Genomic DNA, 15,478 nt, shown 5'->3' on the forward strand with positions numbered 1-15,478 from the left:
GGCCTGTACTCTTTTTGTTCGGTTGCTTTGGATTTTACAAAAAGCCCAGAAACTTTAGAACAAAACCAAACACCCGACGTCCTTCTCCGGCGAGCGGCGAAGAGGACGGAGAGGCTACGTCGCCCGAACCCCGGAGAGAAAAAGGGAAGATCCGGACCGCGCCAACTCACCCGGGGCATCCTGCCCGCCGCCTGCTCCCTGTCCCCATTCCCTCGACGACCCCCATCCCTGCCCCCCGGGCTGTTCGGGGCCGGATCCCGGCAGCGGCCTCCCCACAGCGACAGGTAACGCGGTACGGGGTTAGGAATTCCCCGGGAGAGAGGGCGAAGAGAGAAGCGTTCCCCTCCCCTCTCCCCGGCGCGGATACCCGAGCCTGCGGATCGGTAGTGGGGGACTGTCACTTTATTCGCTCTATGCCTCTTCTCTCCCAAGAGGATGCGCCCCATTCCCCTGATCCTTCCTCCGGGCTCGGTTTTTTACGGTTTTTATTTATTCATGGAGCCTCTCGGCTCCTAGGGTCCTTCTAACTCCGCCCGCGCCCTTAATTTAAATCGCTGTATACTGTATTTATCGGGGCCCCGGAGGGGAGGCCGCGAGAGCCGCGTCTGTGTATAAAAGCAGGAAATAGCCAAAGCTTTAATCTAGCCTAATTTATTTTTCCCTCTTACCGTCCCAGCCCTACCCCAAAAGAGCAAAACAAAACAAAAAAAATAACACAAAAACTAACAAAAAAAAAATTTCGAGTGCTCATTTTCGTTTCGTTTTATCCGAGCTCCAACTCGGTTCCGGCCACGCTTTTGGGGTCTGCGCTCCCACCCACACCCCCGATGGCGAGGGGCTCCTGCCCCGCTGCAGACCGACCACCGCACGGCAGGGCCCCCGCTCCCCGCGGGGCCCTGCCCTCCTGGCCACAAACAAATGAAACTTGGAAAAGTTGGAGGTATTTTTTAACCAGCTGTAGAAATAAGCCGTTCCCTGAGAGCCTTCCGCCTGAGTCCCTGCAGCCTCCGTCTGCTCCCTTCGCAGCCCCCCGGGAGGTGGGAGGCTGGGAGAGAAATTCCCCTAGTTTGGGGTGAGGTGGGAACCATGTAAATATGTGAGATATGTACACACTGGCGGGGAGAAGAAACATTTTGTGCTTGATTTTTATTTTTGGTTTTCCGGGTTGCCCTCCGTCCCCATCCTACAGGATTTTGTACACCGACTAATCCGAAAAAGATATTTTAATATGATTTCCAGACTTCTGACCCGTCTCTATTTATTTTCTGGATGTGTCTGGAGCTTCCCCCTCCTCCATTTCTTGTTTCGTTTGTTACAGTTTGAATTTAAATTTTATTTTTTTTATTTTTTGGAACAATGTTTCGGTGCATTCTCTTTGTATCTTTATTGCAAAAAAAATAATAATAATAAGTAGACTGGGAAGTTCCCTTTATATTTATGTTATAGTAAATATTTTATTACTCACATAAACATGTACCCCAGGGCTGTGTCCTGTCCTCTTTACTACCAGGGCTGGGTGGGTTTGTGGGTAAAGTGTGGGGCTCCCCTGGCTCACCTCCCCTAAAGTCTTGGCCTTGCTATTGTAGAGAAAGGTAACCACAACCACCCTTCTTCCAGGCCAGTATCAGGACAGCCTGCTACCTGGGCCACAGCTGGGCCCCTGCCTCAGGTGAGTGAGTTTAGGAAGATGAAGCTGCCTCGAGTCCCCTCCCATAAACAGACTATCTGAGACCGGACCTGGGCCAGGACAGTGAACCGCGGGCACCACACTGAATTGGGGTCAGCGTTCCTCAGGCACAACTCCACTGCTCTTCTTATCCAAGGAAGAAACCCACCTGGACCTGGACCCTTAGCCTGGCGTCTTTGTATCCCCGACCCCAACCCTGATTTTGGTTTCATTTTGCACTCCCAAGTGTGGGGCCGGGGCCAATTTCACCATTCCGGGTCCTGGGGCAGCTGGAAGCTGGCTCAGGTCCCATCAGCCCGTCCCAGCTGGCTCTCCAACCTCAAGCATAATGGTACCTAAACCTACTTGGACCCACTGGCGGTTCCTGCAGGGGTCCTTCGTGAGCTGAGTGAGCCTAAGGAGGGAACCCTACCTGTTTGCTTCGACAAAGGCTTCTCAGCAAACAAACCACCTGCCTCAACTTTTCCTGCAGAAGAGTGGGGGCGTAAACAACTGTACCACCAAAAGCTCTGCCATCTCCTCTAGGGATGGATACCCAAGGGCCGCTCCCCACCCTCTACCCCCATCCAGGCAGGGATGCATATGCCTATGGGAGGACTCCACAGTGTGCAATCAGGACCTGGGTGGAGGGCACAGACATCCTCAAACATCCCCTTCTCAATCCTTCAGCAGCAACACGCCCCCTCCCCAGAGTCAGGGTGGTGGAGGCAGATCAGTGTTCCAGGCCCGAAGCTCAAAACTACCTGTGTCCCAGCCAAGACCTTCCTTTAAAACAACTCCTTTTAAAAATACGAATAAAACAGCCCTGTTTTCTCCCTTCTTTCTTTTCCCTTCTCAAGAGAAACTACACGAGGTTTCTTTTACTCTGCATGGAGACAAAGCTTGAAGCCACAATTGCTTGACTGGGGAGAAAGTTGTGTCCCCCGTGAGGGTGTATGTGTGGCCCCTCTCCCACCAGGGACGAGCTGCCAACTCCCAAGCCTGTGAGAGCCGACTGCATCTAGAGTGTCCAGAGGGGTGCTCCCTGGCCCCAGAGTTGGGGGTCCCTGCCAGGCCGGGGTCTCAGGGTGATTGTGCCATACGGAGAATTCTGGTGACTTTCTGGGCTCTGCCTCTCAATTTTAGGAGAATTGTCTCTGCAAGTACAAAGTTCTCAAATGCCAAACCTCTCCCTCTGCTCCTTATTTTTTCTCCCACTTTCACTCCAGCCTAGTGAGCAATTAGCCCTGTAATTGGCACCCGTGTCCCAGCCGGTCCCCATACTGGCAAGCCAGTGAGCCTCCCCATGCTTCTTAAAGAGGTAGCCAGGAATTTCTGGGCCAGTGAGGTGACAGCATGGCCCAGAGCATCAGGCCACCCTAGCTTGGCCTCTCATTTCCTGCTCCACGAAGTACGGAACTTCGAAGCACTCACACTCCCTCCTTACATCTCCATTCCTGGATTTGTCCCACCCTCAGGGCCCTGAAATGCAAGCACATGGAGCTCGCTCAGCACGCCGCCCTGAGCCTCAGCAGGTTTGGAGGTTGGAAAGAGAGACTGGGAAGACGGAGGTCTTTCACTGGCCTCTGCCTGCAGCTGACACCAATTGATTGATTGATTTCCCAATTATCTGCTTAATCCTGTACAAGAGGGTGGATTTATTATTTAAGCAAGTCAACTCAAAAACAGCAAAACAATGTGGCCTCCCAAGAACCAGCAGCAGCTGACGAGTAGAACAAAAAGATGAAAAAAAGTAGAAAAGGGGACGGAAGAAAATCTTGCACTTTGTGAGGTTTTTGCTTAATGAGACACCAGCCTAGGGCAGCTACCCAGGAACCAACCCCTGGTCACTGAAGGCCCCCCTGGCTCCTTCCCCGTCTCTGGCTTGGGATGAGGGTAGGAACCATAGCACATTTGACCATTAAGGAAAAGCTATAGGGAGAGAAATATTTTACCCTGGAGTCTTACTCCCTGAATAGAGTTTAGGAAAGACACAGTCCCCTGTGAGCTTGACCAAGCCGCTTCTCCATCCCATGCATGTGTGGATCAACCTGCTCATTCCTGAGAGCCTCAGCCTTCCTTTCGTTCTACAGGGGGAGAAGTCCCTAGCAGCAACCTTTGAGGAAGCCCACGCTTTCCCGAGCTGCTTCGGAATTTTCTGATCCCATCTTCCTTCCTCATTTGAACAACATTACGTTCTATGATCATGTGGCCACATGTTCTGTTAGAGCTTCACTCTCCTCATGTGAACTTCTGTGTGCTGGTGTATGAATTTGTGTGTGTGTGCCACTGTGACTGCAAATCCACAGCCACTCCCAGAGGTAGGAGGGGGAGAAGAAAGTCTATGCTACACTGCTAATGCTTTGAGCTGGAAGAACATTTGCAGGGTGGGGGTTGGTCAACAACAGGAAGAAGGAAGGTGACCGTCATGGTCACCTGTGGTCATCCAGGCAAACCCAGAAGGAGCCCTACACTGTACCTCAGGGACATCCACCTCCTGCACCACAAAGGTGCACACACACACACACACACACACACACACACTGGCACTTTCACTTGCACTGGCTTATATGCTGCCTGGCTTAGGTCTGGTACAATCATCCCTTGACCCCAGGTCTCGAGTGCATGTCCACTGGACTAGCTGATCCCAACCACAGCTACGCACTTACAGCTGTTTGGAACCGGGTCTCCTCTGGAGAGGCTCTGGGCCTGCATGTGGGAGTGTCAAGCCCCCGGTGATGCACCCAGGCCCTGGCTCTCCCCAGCAGGGCTTGAGCTCCAGAAAGGAGATGTACCTGAACAGGGGAAGGAGAGAGAGGGCGTTTGCTATCTGGGCCCAATTGCTCCTCCTAAACTTAACAAGAGGATTCACCCAGACCTCCGGCTTCGTGACTGAAGCCAGAGTGGCCATCAATCTTATCCCTGCCTGACATATTTGAAAACCCTGGAGTTAGTGTTTGGCCAGTAGATCAGGGCTCTTCTTGCTGCCTTGGGAGGCCTCCGTGTGGGAGGACTGCCCTCTATTGGTCCCTGAACTGGGACATGGCAACAGTCACCAGGGCCATCTCACAGCTGAGTGTCCCCCCAAAAATTCAGCTTCAAGTTACCTCTGCTATGGCAGTGCCAGATAGAGCAGAGGCAACTATCACCTCCAGGGATGCAGCCCTGCTTCACATACACACACAGGCTGGCCAGACACCTTCCTTCTCCATCTACCACCTCCCCCATCCCACGGCCACGCTCGGAAATTTGCCATCACAGCTACCTCCTCTGTCTGCCTCCCCTCACACCCATCCCCATCACTTCTGTCGGCCAGCTCAAACCCCAACGCACACGCTCCCAGCTTGCTCACTCACTCACACACTAACACACTCATGGTCACACCCATACCACTGTTTGGCTGTCCAGCACCAGTTCTGTAGTCTTCGGCTCATAGCTCTCCAGAGTTGCCAGATGCCTAGCGCCTGTAACATTTCATTAAACACACACAGTCATGCTTTGCAGCATTTGACAAGGTCCCCATACTCTCAGGATATCCACGCACTTACCCCGCAAACTGCTTTCCAAACACATCCGTGCCCATCATTGTTCTCAGCTCCTCCCAGCTCTCTCCTGCTCCCTTCAGATAATTAAAGTTAGGCTGTGTGTTTGTATGTATATGTGATCTTATTTTTTAAACACACACCCCCACACGTACATATGCGTGTATATATACAAACACACAGAGCAATTAGATCTCTCCGCTCCTGCCATCATTCCTCTTGTGCAGTAAAACCTCAGCTACTCACATGTCCCCACATCACCACGCGATGAACCCAGCATCACCTAGTCACAGGCTCCTGATGTCACAACACACACACACACACACACACACACACTGGCACTTTCACACGGTGACACCCATCCCAAGCTCCCTGGTGTTTTTTCAGAGGCATGACCCACCTCCAGGGCATCTGACAGGGCTCCCCTCACATGAGCCGAGTACCAGGAGGGCTGTGCCTCAAGGACTCCCACGCACGTACGCCCAGTGGACGTGTCTCTGGCTGAGCCTGGCCAGGGTGGGTCTTGGTATTATTAGGCTGCAGAAACAGCACGGAGGCATATGGTCTCATACACAAGAAATAATGTTCATGTTAAATCAGACCTCATGCATAATGCATGGTGCCTGATCTCACATTATTTTGGGTGTTCGTCAAAATCAGTGTTCTTTCTTGTGAGGGCTTCTGAAAAGAAGGGGGCAGGCGTTTGCTAATTGCACCTGCAGCCTGGACCCGGGGAGCCTTCCTCTACCCCACTTCACCCACCAGCGGGTCTCATCCCTCGGTCCCTCTGTCTTTCCACATGCAAGGAGGGGCTACCTCAGGTTTGTAGCAGGCGTGGGGCCCCGTGTTATTTTTATTTCTTTTCTCTCGGCTCTCTGTCCCCAGAGGGTTCTGGGGAATAGCAGTGGCTCCGTCATTCTCACACCCGATTCATTTGCCGTTTTATGAACTCCCCGTTGATTCATCGCCTCCCTAAGTCAATGATTCACTCCTGATGGCTGTGCAGAAATCCTTCTTCAAAGGCTCCAGAGTATTCAGCTCTGAACAGGAGCAGACCTGGACCCTGCGCTGCTACTGTTCCCCTTGCTTAGGGTGGGAAATTGTCACCATCCTGGACCTTTCCCTGGGGCTGGCTGCCTGGGGAGGAGAGAGGGAGTGCTCCCTCTATGCAAAAGCTGCTGGAGTTGACCCCAGCAGCTCATAGACAGACCTGACCTTCCAACAAGGCCCCGTCCAGCGGCTTGGGTCAACTGCCTTCTCCCACTGTCATCCATTTCGCCGGGGAAGCTCTTTATGTCTCAGGGGGAGGCAGAGAGAAGAGTGAAATGCAGGGGCTGTGAGATCAGGCAGCCCTGGGTACAAATCCTGGCTCCACCTCCTATCAGCTGTACAAACTTCGAGAGAGATGCTCACCCTTTCTGTGCCTCAGTTTCCTAATACTGTGACCATGGCCGTTCCTACACCATAGAGCTATTTTGAGAGTTAAGTGGGAGGATGTACATAGAGGGCTTAGCATAAGTAGGTGATGGATGAATGAAAGCTGTTTGATTGTGGGGTCTGGGCACGGCATTGTACAAAATAAGCGAGCAGGGAAGAAAACCAAAATGTAATGAACTTTTACCACAGACCCCACTCTAACAAGTCATTTGGACATAATGCCTATCCAGCACTTATTTTATTTTTTCAGGAGAAAGGGTGCACTATTTTTATTAATACTGAGAGTGCACAGAAAAGTAGTGAAACCCAACAAAACAGCTAGATTTTTAAAAATATTTTTATTGATTTTTTAGAGAGAGAGAAAGATGGATGCAAGAGCAAAGCATCCATGGGCTGCTTCCTGCATGTCCCCCACTGGAGCCACAGCCCAGATATGTGCCCTGACTGGGGACTGAACCAGTAACCTTGAGGTTCACAGGACGACGCTCAACTTTCTGAGCCACACCGACCAAGGCTGATTTTATTCTTTATTTTCATGATCTCACACTGCATGTCCCCCACTGGACCCGCAACCAAGGTACATGCCCTTGACCGGAATCGAACCTGGGACCTTTCAGTCCGCAGGCCGACGCTCTATCCACTGAGCCAAACCGGTTTTGGCTGATTTTATTCTTTATTTTCATGATCTCACATTCGTCATTCCTATTCTGCAAATAAGGAAACTGGTACCCAGAGAGTTTCAGTGACCCGTGCAGAGCAGCAAAACTGGATAATGACAGAACCTGGGATAAAATCCGTTTGCCCTGACACCCAGACAGTGTTCTTTTTACGCTCCCTGCTGAGGGGAGCAGCACCGTCCGGTGCTTGGGGTACGTGCACAGAGCAGAGGTTTCAGAGCTCAGGACTGGGCCGGGGAGAGAAGCTGCAGACCAAGGGCGCTGGAGCTAATTGGCTAGGATCTGCTCCCCTCTCCACCAGGCTGCCCTCAGGTAAATCCCATGAGGTTCTAGGAAGTTGGATGACTTGCCTGGGGTCACCAAGAAGGTCAGGAGGCCCCCCTGCTGCATCCATTCAGAGTGCTGCATACTGAGCGACCCAGAGAGTCGCTAAGAATGCCTTTCTTGGCATCTGCCCAGGTTTTCATCCTGGCCTCACCACCTGCTCCTTAATACTTGCCATGCCTCAGTTTCCTCATCTGTCAAAACAAAAGAATGATCGTACCTGGCTAATAGGACTGCTGTGGAGATGAGATGAGAGATGATATAAATACTCAGAAGAGAGTCTGGAAGATTGTAAGTGCACTTTAAATATTAGCTATAAAATTAATTTTATACGTACACTATATATCACTGCTGGGCTGAAGCAGTGCAGAAAAAGAATACTGGGTGCTCCCCCGCCACACACACACACACACACCAGGATTCTCTCTCCTCCTTCTCAAAGAAGAGTTCAAGCTACCCATCCCCAGTTCACAGATGAGGAAATAGAGGCCCAAGGATGTTGAGGGACTCTCCTAAAATGACCCAGAAAATTAGTGGCAGGTGCAGTCTCCCAACCTCTTCCCCATGCTTGCCTCTTTGTGGTAACCCCAGTTCTCTAATAATGTACTTCTCCCAAGGCTCTGTGAAACAGCACCCAGAGGGTCAGGGAAGGCCTCACAGATGGAGGTACCATTGAGCTGAGTCACGAAGAATGAGTAAAGGTTTGCCTCTGGGGCTCTGGGCTCAGGACCTGATTCCAAGGAGGCAAAGCCAGTCGGCCCCAGTGCCCTCAGACCCCACTCATTCCCCCTTTTGGCCCTGCTCAGGACCTTCCAGCAGCGGGCTTCCAGCACAGAAGATTCAACTCAAGATCAAGGCCCTAGGCCCCGTGGAGCCACCTAATATGAGACTAAGTTTGATTATAGATTCCTTCAGGTACCAGCTCCTGGTTCTACTGCATCCCTGGCCTGGGGCTGACCACCAAACAACGCCACAGGGCAGCCCAGCCTCAAAGGTGGGGGTCAGCTACCCAGGTCCAGGTCTCACTCCATTGTTCATCCTTAGTACAACCCAAGTTGGTTCATCCGTCATCCCGGGACCTCAGTAAAATGGCCATTCCCTCATTTAAACATCCATCTATCCATCCTACATCCATCCATTTATCCATTCATCAACCCACCCATCTATACAACCATTCATTCATCCATCTGCCCACCCATCCACTCGTCCATTCATTCATGCAACCCTCAACTACCTCTTTAACCATCCACCCATCTACCCAATCACCTCCCATCCATCCCCTCATCTAACCATCCCGTTTAACAATCAGTCCCTATGTTGAGCAGCAGGAACACAGACATAAAAAAATATATATCTATATATTAGTCCTCCATCCTTAAAACTCTCTCAGATTAACTTCTTCCCCTCCCTACCTCTCAGTCATTTAGAGTAGGCATGTGAGGGCCCAAGTGGCATCATTGTTTGGGAGGAAACAATGAAGGCTATTGTTGCATCTATGGCTCTTGTGTGGCATGGAAACCTCCATGCCCTGCGCGTTTCTTCAGGGCCTTCCGCAAGAGGTAGTCCGTATGGCCTCTGCCTGGCCCTGGGGCTTCCCCTCACTCTAATCTCTCACTCCAGAGATGCCAGGTGCTGACCCGAACTAGAAGGATTTCAAAGGGACTGGGGGAGAGGAAAGAGCTTCTGAGCGTAACTTCTGCCAAGACTGAAAATGACCACTGCGACTCCGTTTTTCTACCAGAAATGGCACAGCCTCTCAGCACTAGGGAGAGATGAGGAATGTTCTGGTCCCAGGCCTGCCACTACCCAGCTGTGTGACCGTGAGCACATCCCTGCCGTTCTCTGGACCTCGATTCCCCAGCCAGTGCAGTGTGAGGGGCGGTCTCTGGGTCCTCCCAGCTCTGAGATGGTCCCTCTTGATTCTCAAGTCCTTTCCAGCCTGGGTGGGCCTTCCCCTCTGACAATGGAGCCTCTCTGACCGGCCCACACACAAGGAGGGGTAGGAGATGACGTGGTTGGTGTCCAGGGCCCTGAGTCCTCTGGCTATTCAATCCCTCCCCTGACACAAACAACCCTCAGTCACCTCCCTCTCCCACCCGCCAGAATCTGGGCACAGCTGGGGCTTGCTTTGCCCTGGCCACCTCATGAATCACCCCTCTATGGTCCCCCCGGGGGAGTGGTCCAGGGAGCATCCTACGCCCCCTGCGGGGTGAGGGCCAGAATCACGGCACTCAAGCAGGCAGTGTCTACAGGAACAATGGGGGCCTGTGGCTGACAGCCGGAATGCAGCCATTGTCCTGCCCTGGCCCCCAACCCCAAGGCCTCAGGTCCTCAGGCCGGGCAGGCTGGCGTGGGTCGGTGCGTCAGGCGCTCGTGTGCCAGGGCCGGGACACAGGGCCTGCTGCTTCCCTTCTCTGGGCAGGCTAGCTGGTGGGCCAATGGGCCAGGCCCCACCTCCACACACAGCCTCACAAAGGATCCCACGCACAGGGTGAGGAGGAGCAAGACGGGACCCACGGAAGCCCAGCCGGCCTCCAACCCACCCTCCCCAGGGTACCAAGAGCAGCCTCAGAGAAGGGGCCTTGAAGCTCTGAGATCCAAGCTATACATCACAGTGGGGAGGGGGACCACATTAGAATAATGCAGGATTAGAATGGGGTTGCTATAGCGACGTATTAGGGCAATACATCTAGGGAGTCCCAGCCCCTTGGTGATGTATGACTCTGCTCAGCTGAGGGGAGCAGGGGGAGGGGACCTGTCCCGCTGCTTCCAGGGAGAGCAGACACCAAACACTCTCTTTATTGGACTCCAAAAATAGGCTTCTCAGGATCCTGTCAAGACTGAGAGAGATACCCTGCCAGCCAAGCTCAGACAACCCCACTTTAGTCCATCCATGCTCAACTCTGCTGCAACTTCACACTCAGCTCCAGCCCCCCGTGCCCCCTGCCACGCAGAGCCCCTCTCCATCTCAGCCCCTCCAGGCTCTGTCCTTTCTGCCTCAATGCCAAGGACCATCCCCTACTCCCTCCCAGCATCCAATGGGATTAATAGGACTATATCTGGGGAGGAAGGGGGGTTGTCTAGAAATACTCCTCCATCAAACCACTCAAAGCTGTTAATTTGAGAGACGCCTAGAGACGAAACCTGAGGGCACACAGCAGTCTGTTCCCTTCTCCCCCACAGGCCTCCCCACACCAGAACCCCCCTCCAAGCCCAGGTCTGGGAATTTAACTTCCCACCACATACCCGCAGCATCACCAAGAGGGTGTATAGGTGACTAGCCCCAGCAAAAATAAAGAAAAAGAAAAAGAAATTGTATGGGGCTCCCAAGAAAGAACTCAGTAAAAGTCTTCAAGTAGCCTAACCGGTTTGGCTCAGTGGATAGAGCGTCAGCCTGCGGACTGAGAGGTCCCAGGTTCGATTCCGGTCAAGGGCATGTGCCTGGGTTGCAGGCACATCCCCAGTAGGGAGATGTGCAGGAGGCAGCTGTTCGATGTTTCTCTCTCTTCGATGTTTCTAACTCTCTCTCCCTCTCCCATCTTCTCTGTAAAAAAATCAATAAAATATATGTTAGAAAAAAAAAAGTCTTCATATAATGTGTGTAATATTATGCAACAAAGTCAGGCCATGGGCTCCCTTTCAAAGTGCTGTATCAAGTCATTTGTACCAGCTTGTCCCATTTCAGAGGCCCTGGGCCTCAACCCCCAGGGCACTTCAGGGAAAGATTCTCTTGAGATACCTACCCCCCTTTGCTCTATCACCTTAGCAACTTGGTGAGGAATAGGAGGAAAGACCAATTACCCCTTTTAAGAATCATCGGTGTGCCTGTGAGTATATGCCTGTCTTCCTCTGTCTTAACTTGCCTTCTGTGTGCCCATGTCTGTGTGTAACTCTCATCGTGCGCGTGCACACACACACACACACACACAACTTGCTTCCTCACTGAACGGTAATTTTTAGTTAATCCAACTGATCACAATAATTACAAAACCCAAAAGAGTCTTTCTTTTTCCTTTTGAAAGTGACGCTCTGGTGGTTTGCGGGAGTAAGGGGGTTGCTCCAGTCAAAGCTGGAAGATGCTGACAATCAAAGCTACCTCCTCCCATCAGAGAGGTCAAGGCAGGGTGGGAGACATAGCTCCCTACATGTATGCACTCCTGCCTGTGAACACACACGTATATGCTGTGGCCCCGCCCTGGTGGTGTCCCCACAATGGGAGAAACCAGGCTCATCCCTGATTGGAAAGAACCGACAAAGGGAGTTCCTGCTCTTGCTATCCTTCACCCTCTGGGTGCCTCCTTCCTAACACACAGACGCACATGCACACACATCCCCTCACAGCAGAGGGGAGAGGAGGACTAAGAGGAGGTAGGTGAAGGCAGAGTGTGTGTGCCCAGAGGGCAGTTCCTGGGGTGGGGGTGGCAGGGTGCCCAGGGCATTGAGTGGGCAGGAGAGCTTCATGGCTTCCTCTCTTCCCTAGCCAGCGACCAAAGGTCAGCCCAGGCGGCTCAGCCACGTGCGGTCCACCCACCCCCGTCAGGTCATGTGAGACCAGGACCAAAGCCTCATCAACACGCCATTGTCCTCCGGGGCCCAGCCTTGTCTGGGCAGGAGAACAAGTGCCCTCCAGCCCAAGGCTAGTCAGTGCCCCTGTGGTCCCCGGGCCTAAGGGGACCCTCCTGAGAAATGGGAGAGAGCAGCTCCCACTGGCACTGAGGGTGCCTGGGGTGGGAGCAGGGGGAGGAAGGACCCACTTTCTCATGTTCCCTATGAGGGGCACATACACCAGAACATGCCACCACCACCGCCACCCGCCCATTCCCCAAATGCTCTGGAGAGGAAATTGAGCAAAGCAGAGAGGGACGAAGAGTAGCCCTGAAGGTCATCTTGCACGTCAGCACTGGGATGGGCCCCAGAGCCCCTTGCACCCTGGCTCCCAGCCTGGACCACAACACAGGCTCCATTGACTCTTGGGCACCCTCTTTCCCAAGATGCATGCAAAGCTATGGGCTCATGGCTTCTGCCCACGGGCCCCTGGCCCCATAGGACCCACCCAGGGGAGGAGGCCAGAGCTGGATGGATGGATGGCCACGGGTGGACACAGTTCCCAAGGAGCTGGTAGAGGAAGGAAGGAAGGGATGCTGCACTTACAGCAGAATCGCCTGAATCTCCCACAGCCAATCTCTAGGCCCTGTCCTACCCAACCTGGAGTAGAGGCCAAGATCTTGGGGGCCCAGCTAGGACAGACTCTGCCAGTGCCTCTTCTACCCATCCCTCATCCATATTTATTCCTGGCCAAAACAGGGACCCTCCACCCCCACCTGCGCCACTGAGACTAAACCTGGGGCAAAGCCAGCCCGGCCCACCCTCTGTCTCCCACAAGGGAAGTCAGGTGGGGAAGGGTGGTTGTGTCTGGGGGAGGAGGATTGGAGGAAAGCCGGGCTCCAGCAAGGGGAGGGCTGCCCCAGCAGGATGACAGAGAGATGATTAAACCCACAGAGAAGATTGATAAGGGAGCTAAACAGCTGCAGCTCTGCAAGGTGGGCTGGGGACAAATCTCATCTTGTCCTGGCAGCACTCAGAGCACTGGGGGGCTGGGCCAGCAAGACTGAGCTCATGACCTACACAAGCTCTGAGCAGGAACAGGGGTCTGCTCCCACCTTCTTCCCCCAAGGCCTCTGAGGGTGCCTTCCAGAGCCCAGCCCTCATTCCTGCCAACTCAGAGCTCCCTCCCCGCCTCACACCCCTTGGCACCTGGGCAGCGTGCCCTTCTCACCAGTGCCCCCTTCACCCACAGCATCTCTGCCACAGCTCTCACTCTCGTTATTATTAGATGTGATTTACAGCGGAAATGCTTAGTCAGACAAACCAAGACTCCCCAGACAGAGGGAGTGGGAGAGGAGAGTCCATGGGAGGTGCCCCCCACCCCGGGGCAGGGTCATCAGAGAGAGACGGTGCTCCAGGAGGTTCATCTCTCCTATTTCTCTGGTCGGCTCCAGGCCCAGGAGCCTCACAAGAGTCTCTTGGACATCCTGACCCCTTTTCTGACCTCCCCCTGGCCTGTCAGCTTTATCCTGTCAGTCTCTTATCTTGCCTGGCAAGGGCACAGCCCAGGGACCTGAAGTCCTAAATTCAAGGTGGTTCCGCGGGGCCGTTTCCTCAGACCAGGGCTGTAGTTCAGAAGGCAGCCCCTGACTCCCAGAGAGAGAGAGAGGCAGGAAAAGTGCATTGCTGGGGCCCCGGCCCCACTCTGCAGGCAGAGGACCCGGGCGCTGTGCGTTCCTTCACGTGGACGTCCAAAGGCACACAAATCTGGGGAGCACACACCCGCTCCTGCTTCCACCTTGCTCAGAAGAGCTCGGGGGCAGTTCCATGTCTGCTCCCTGGGTCTCTGACTCCCTGGCAGGGAGGAACTGGGCATTGTTGCCAAAAATAAACGTTCCCTCTCCCGCTCCCTGGCTCCCGGCTCCCGCTCATTAGGATGCGTGGCGTTTGGCTGCGGTCCCACACCTTGCAGCTCATTATAAATATGCAGTCGCTGCTGGCGCTACCCCAATCATCTCTGCAATCAGAGCTTTTAATTAGGTTAATTAAATTGTATCAAATCTCGCAGGGACGCAGTTCACTGATGCTGATGAGGCAGCCAAAACAGACCCCAGCTCCTCCGCTAATGAAGGCCGCTGCTGCCTGCGCAGCCAGGGAGCCCGAGCGCATAATAAACGGAGCCTCCTCTGGGAGGAGCTGCTGCCCAGGCCTGAGCTCCGGGACCTGGCAGGGGGTCTGCATCAGCTCACCTGGCTCCAGCTTGGGCAGAGCTCCCACCCACCCGGGGACTACCCCCCTCCCTGGAGAACGGACTGGGACAGCTTCAGGAGCCAGGGCAGGTGGGCAGTGTCAGGGCCATGAGGACCTGTCACCCCCACACAGCAGACGTAGGTGTGCCCCCAAGATCCACTGACTCCCTCTGGGGTTCCTTTCTTACTTTCCCCCCAGAATGGCCCAATAAGGCCAGAACACACACACACACACACACACACAGCCCTGTCGCTGCCCCTCTGAACTGTCTTATTAACCAGGGAGGCCAGGCAGAGACCAGAAAGCTCATTCAGCCACTGGCGGCCTAGTCTCCATCTGCCATGGAGGCCATCTGCCCCTGTGGGGAGTGGAGGTGGTTTTTAATGCTACCAGCCAGTAACAGGAGGGGGTGGCACCCCCATCTCCATGTGCCAGATGGACCCTGCATCTTCCCACCTCCCTACCACTCCACCTAAAGAGTCCTAAGGGGCTCTAGCCCCCAACCTCCTGGGATCAAATTGGCTCCTTCCCTGGCCCCTGCCCATCCTGAACAGACTGTCCTAGGCCCAGGCAATCCACTGCTGGCCGCTGGAGACCACAGGCTGCAGAGCGAGGGGGCCTGCAAAGGTGCTGCCCTGCCTTTAAGCAGGAAGGCAATTGCTGCCACCTCCAAAGGGGCTGTCCCCGACATGCTACTCAGCCTGGCTCCAACCTCCTCCTCTTAACCCTCCAGCACGGGTCTGCTGGGCCTGCCGGGTCTGCCGGGCCTGCCGGGCCTGCCGCAGAGCACTGGGGAGATAGGATGGGGAAATTTTCAGTGCTCTCGGGACAGGCTGTTTCTGCTGTAGAAGCTGTTTTTTTGGTTTGGAAAGGTGTTTTTTTTCCACCCAGTAATGTGAAAACATGAAACCTGAAACCAACCCCCCACATTTGCCACCTCAGAGCCTTTGGGGTAACTAGGAGAAAGCCGTAAATGAGTCAGGCTGATTCAGAGCAGGGGGTGCTGCTCAGGTGCCTCGGGGCACCACAATTTCATT

General features: G+C 53.9%; 1 protein-coding gene across 1 annotated transcript in view; it reads left to right on the forward strand.

Annotated features, from left to right (window-relative positions):
* POU3F1 (POU class 3 homeobox 1) overlaps positions 1–288 on the forward strand; it is a gene marked incomplete at its 5' end in the record, with an annotated part of 857 nt that extends 569 nt beyond the window's left edge. The window contains one exon of the mRNA XM_006777404.1: positions 95–288. Coding sequence (XP_006777467.1) covers positions 95–288 — 194 coding nt within the window. The remainder of the gene's footprint in view (positions 1–94) is intronic.
* Between the last annotated feature and the right edge of the window lie 15,190 nt (positions 289–15,478).

The sequence above is a fragment of the Myotis davidii genome, unplaced genomic scaffold (genome assembly GCF_000327345.1).
Source record: "Myotis davidii unplaced genomic scaffold, ASM32734v1 scaffold88, whole genome shotgun sequence".
Classification (NCBI taxonomy): domain Eukaryota; kingdom Metazoa; phylum Chordata; class Mammalia; order Chiroptera; family Vespertilionidae; genus Myotis; species Myotis davidii.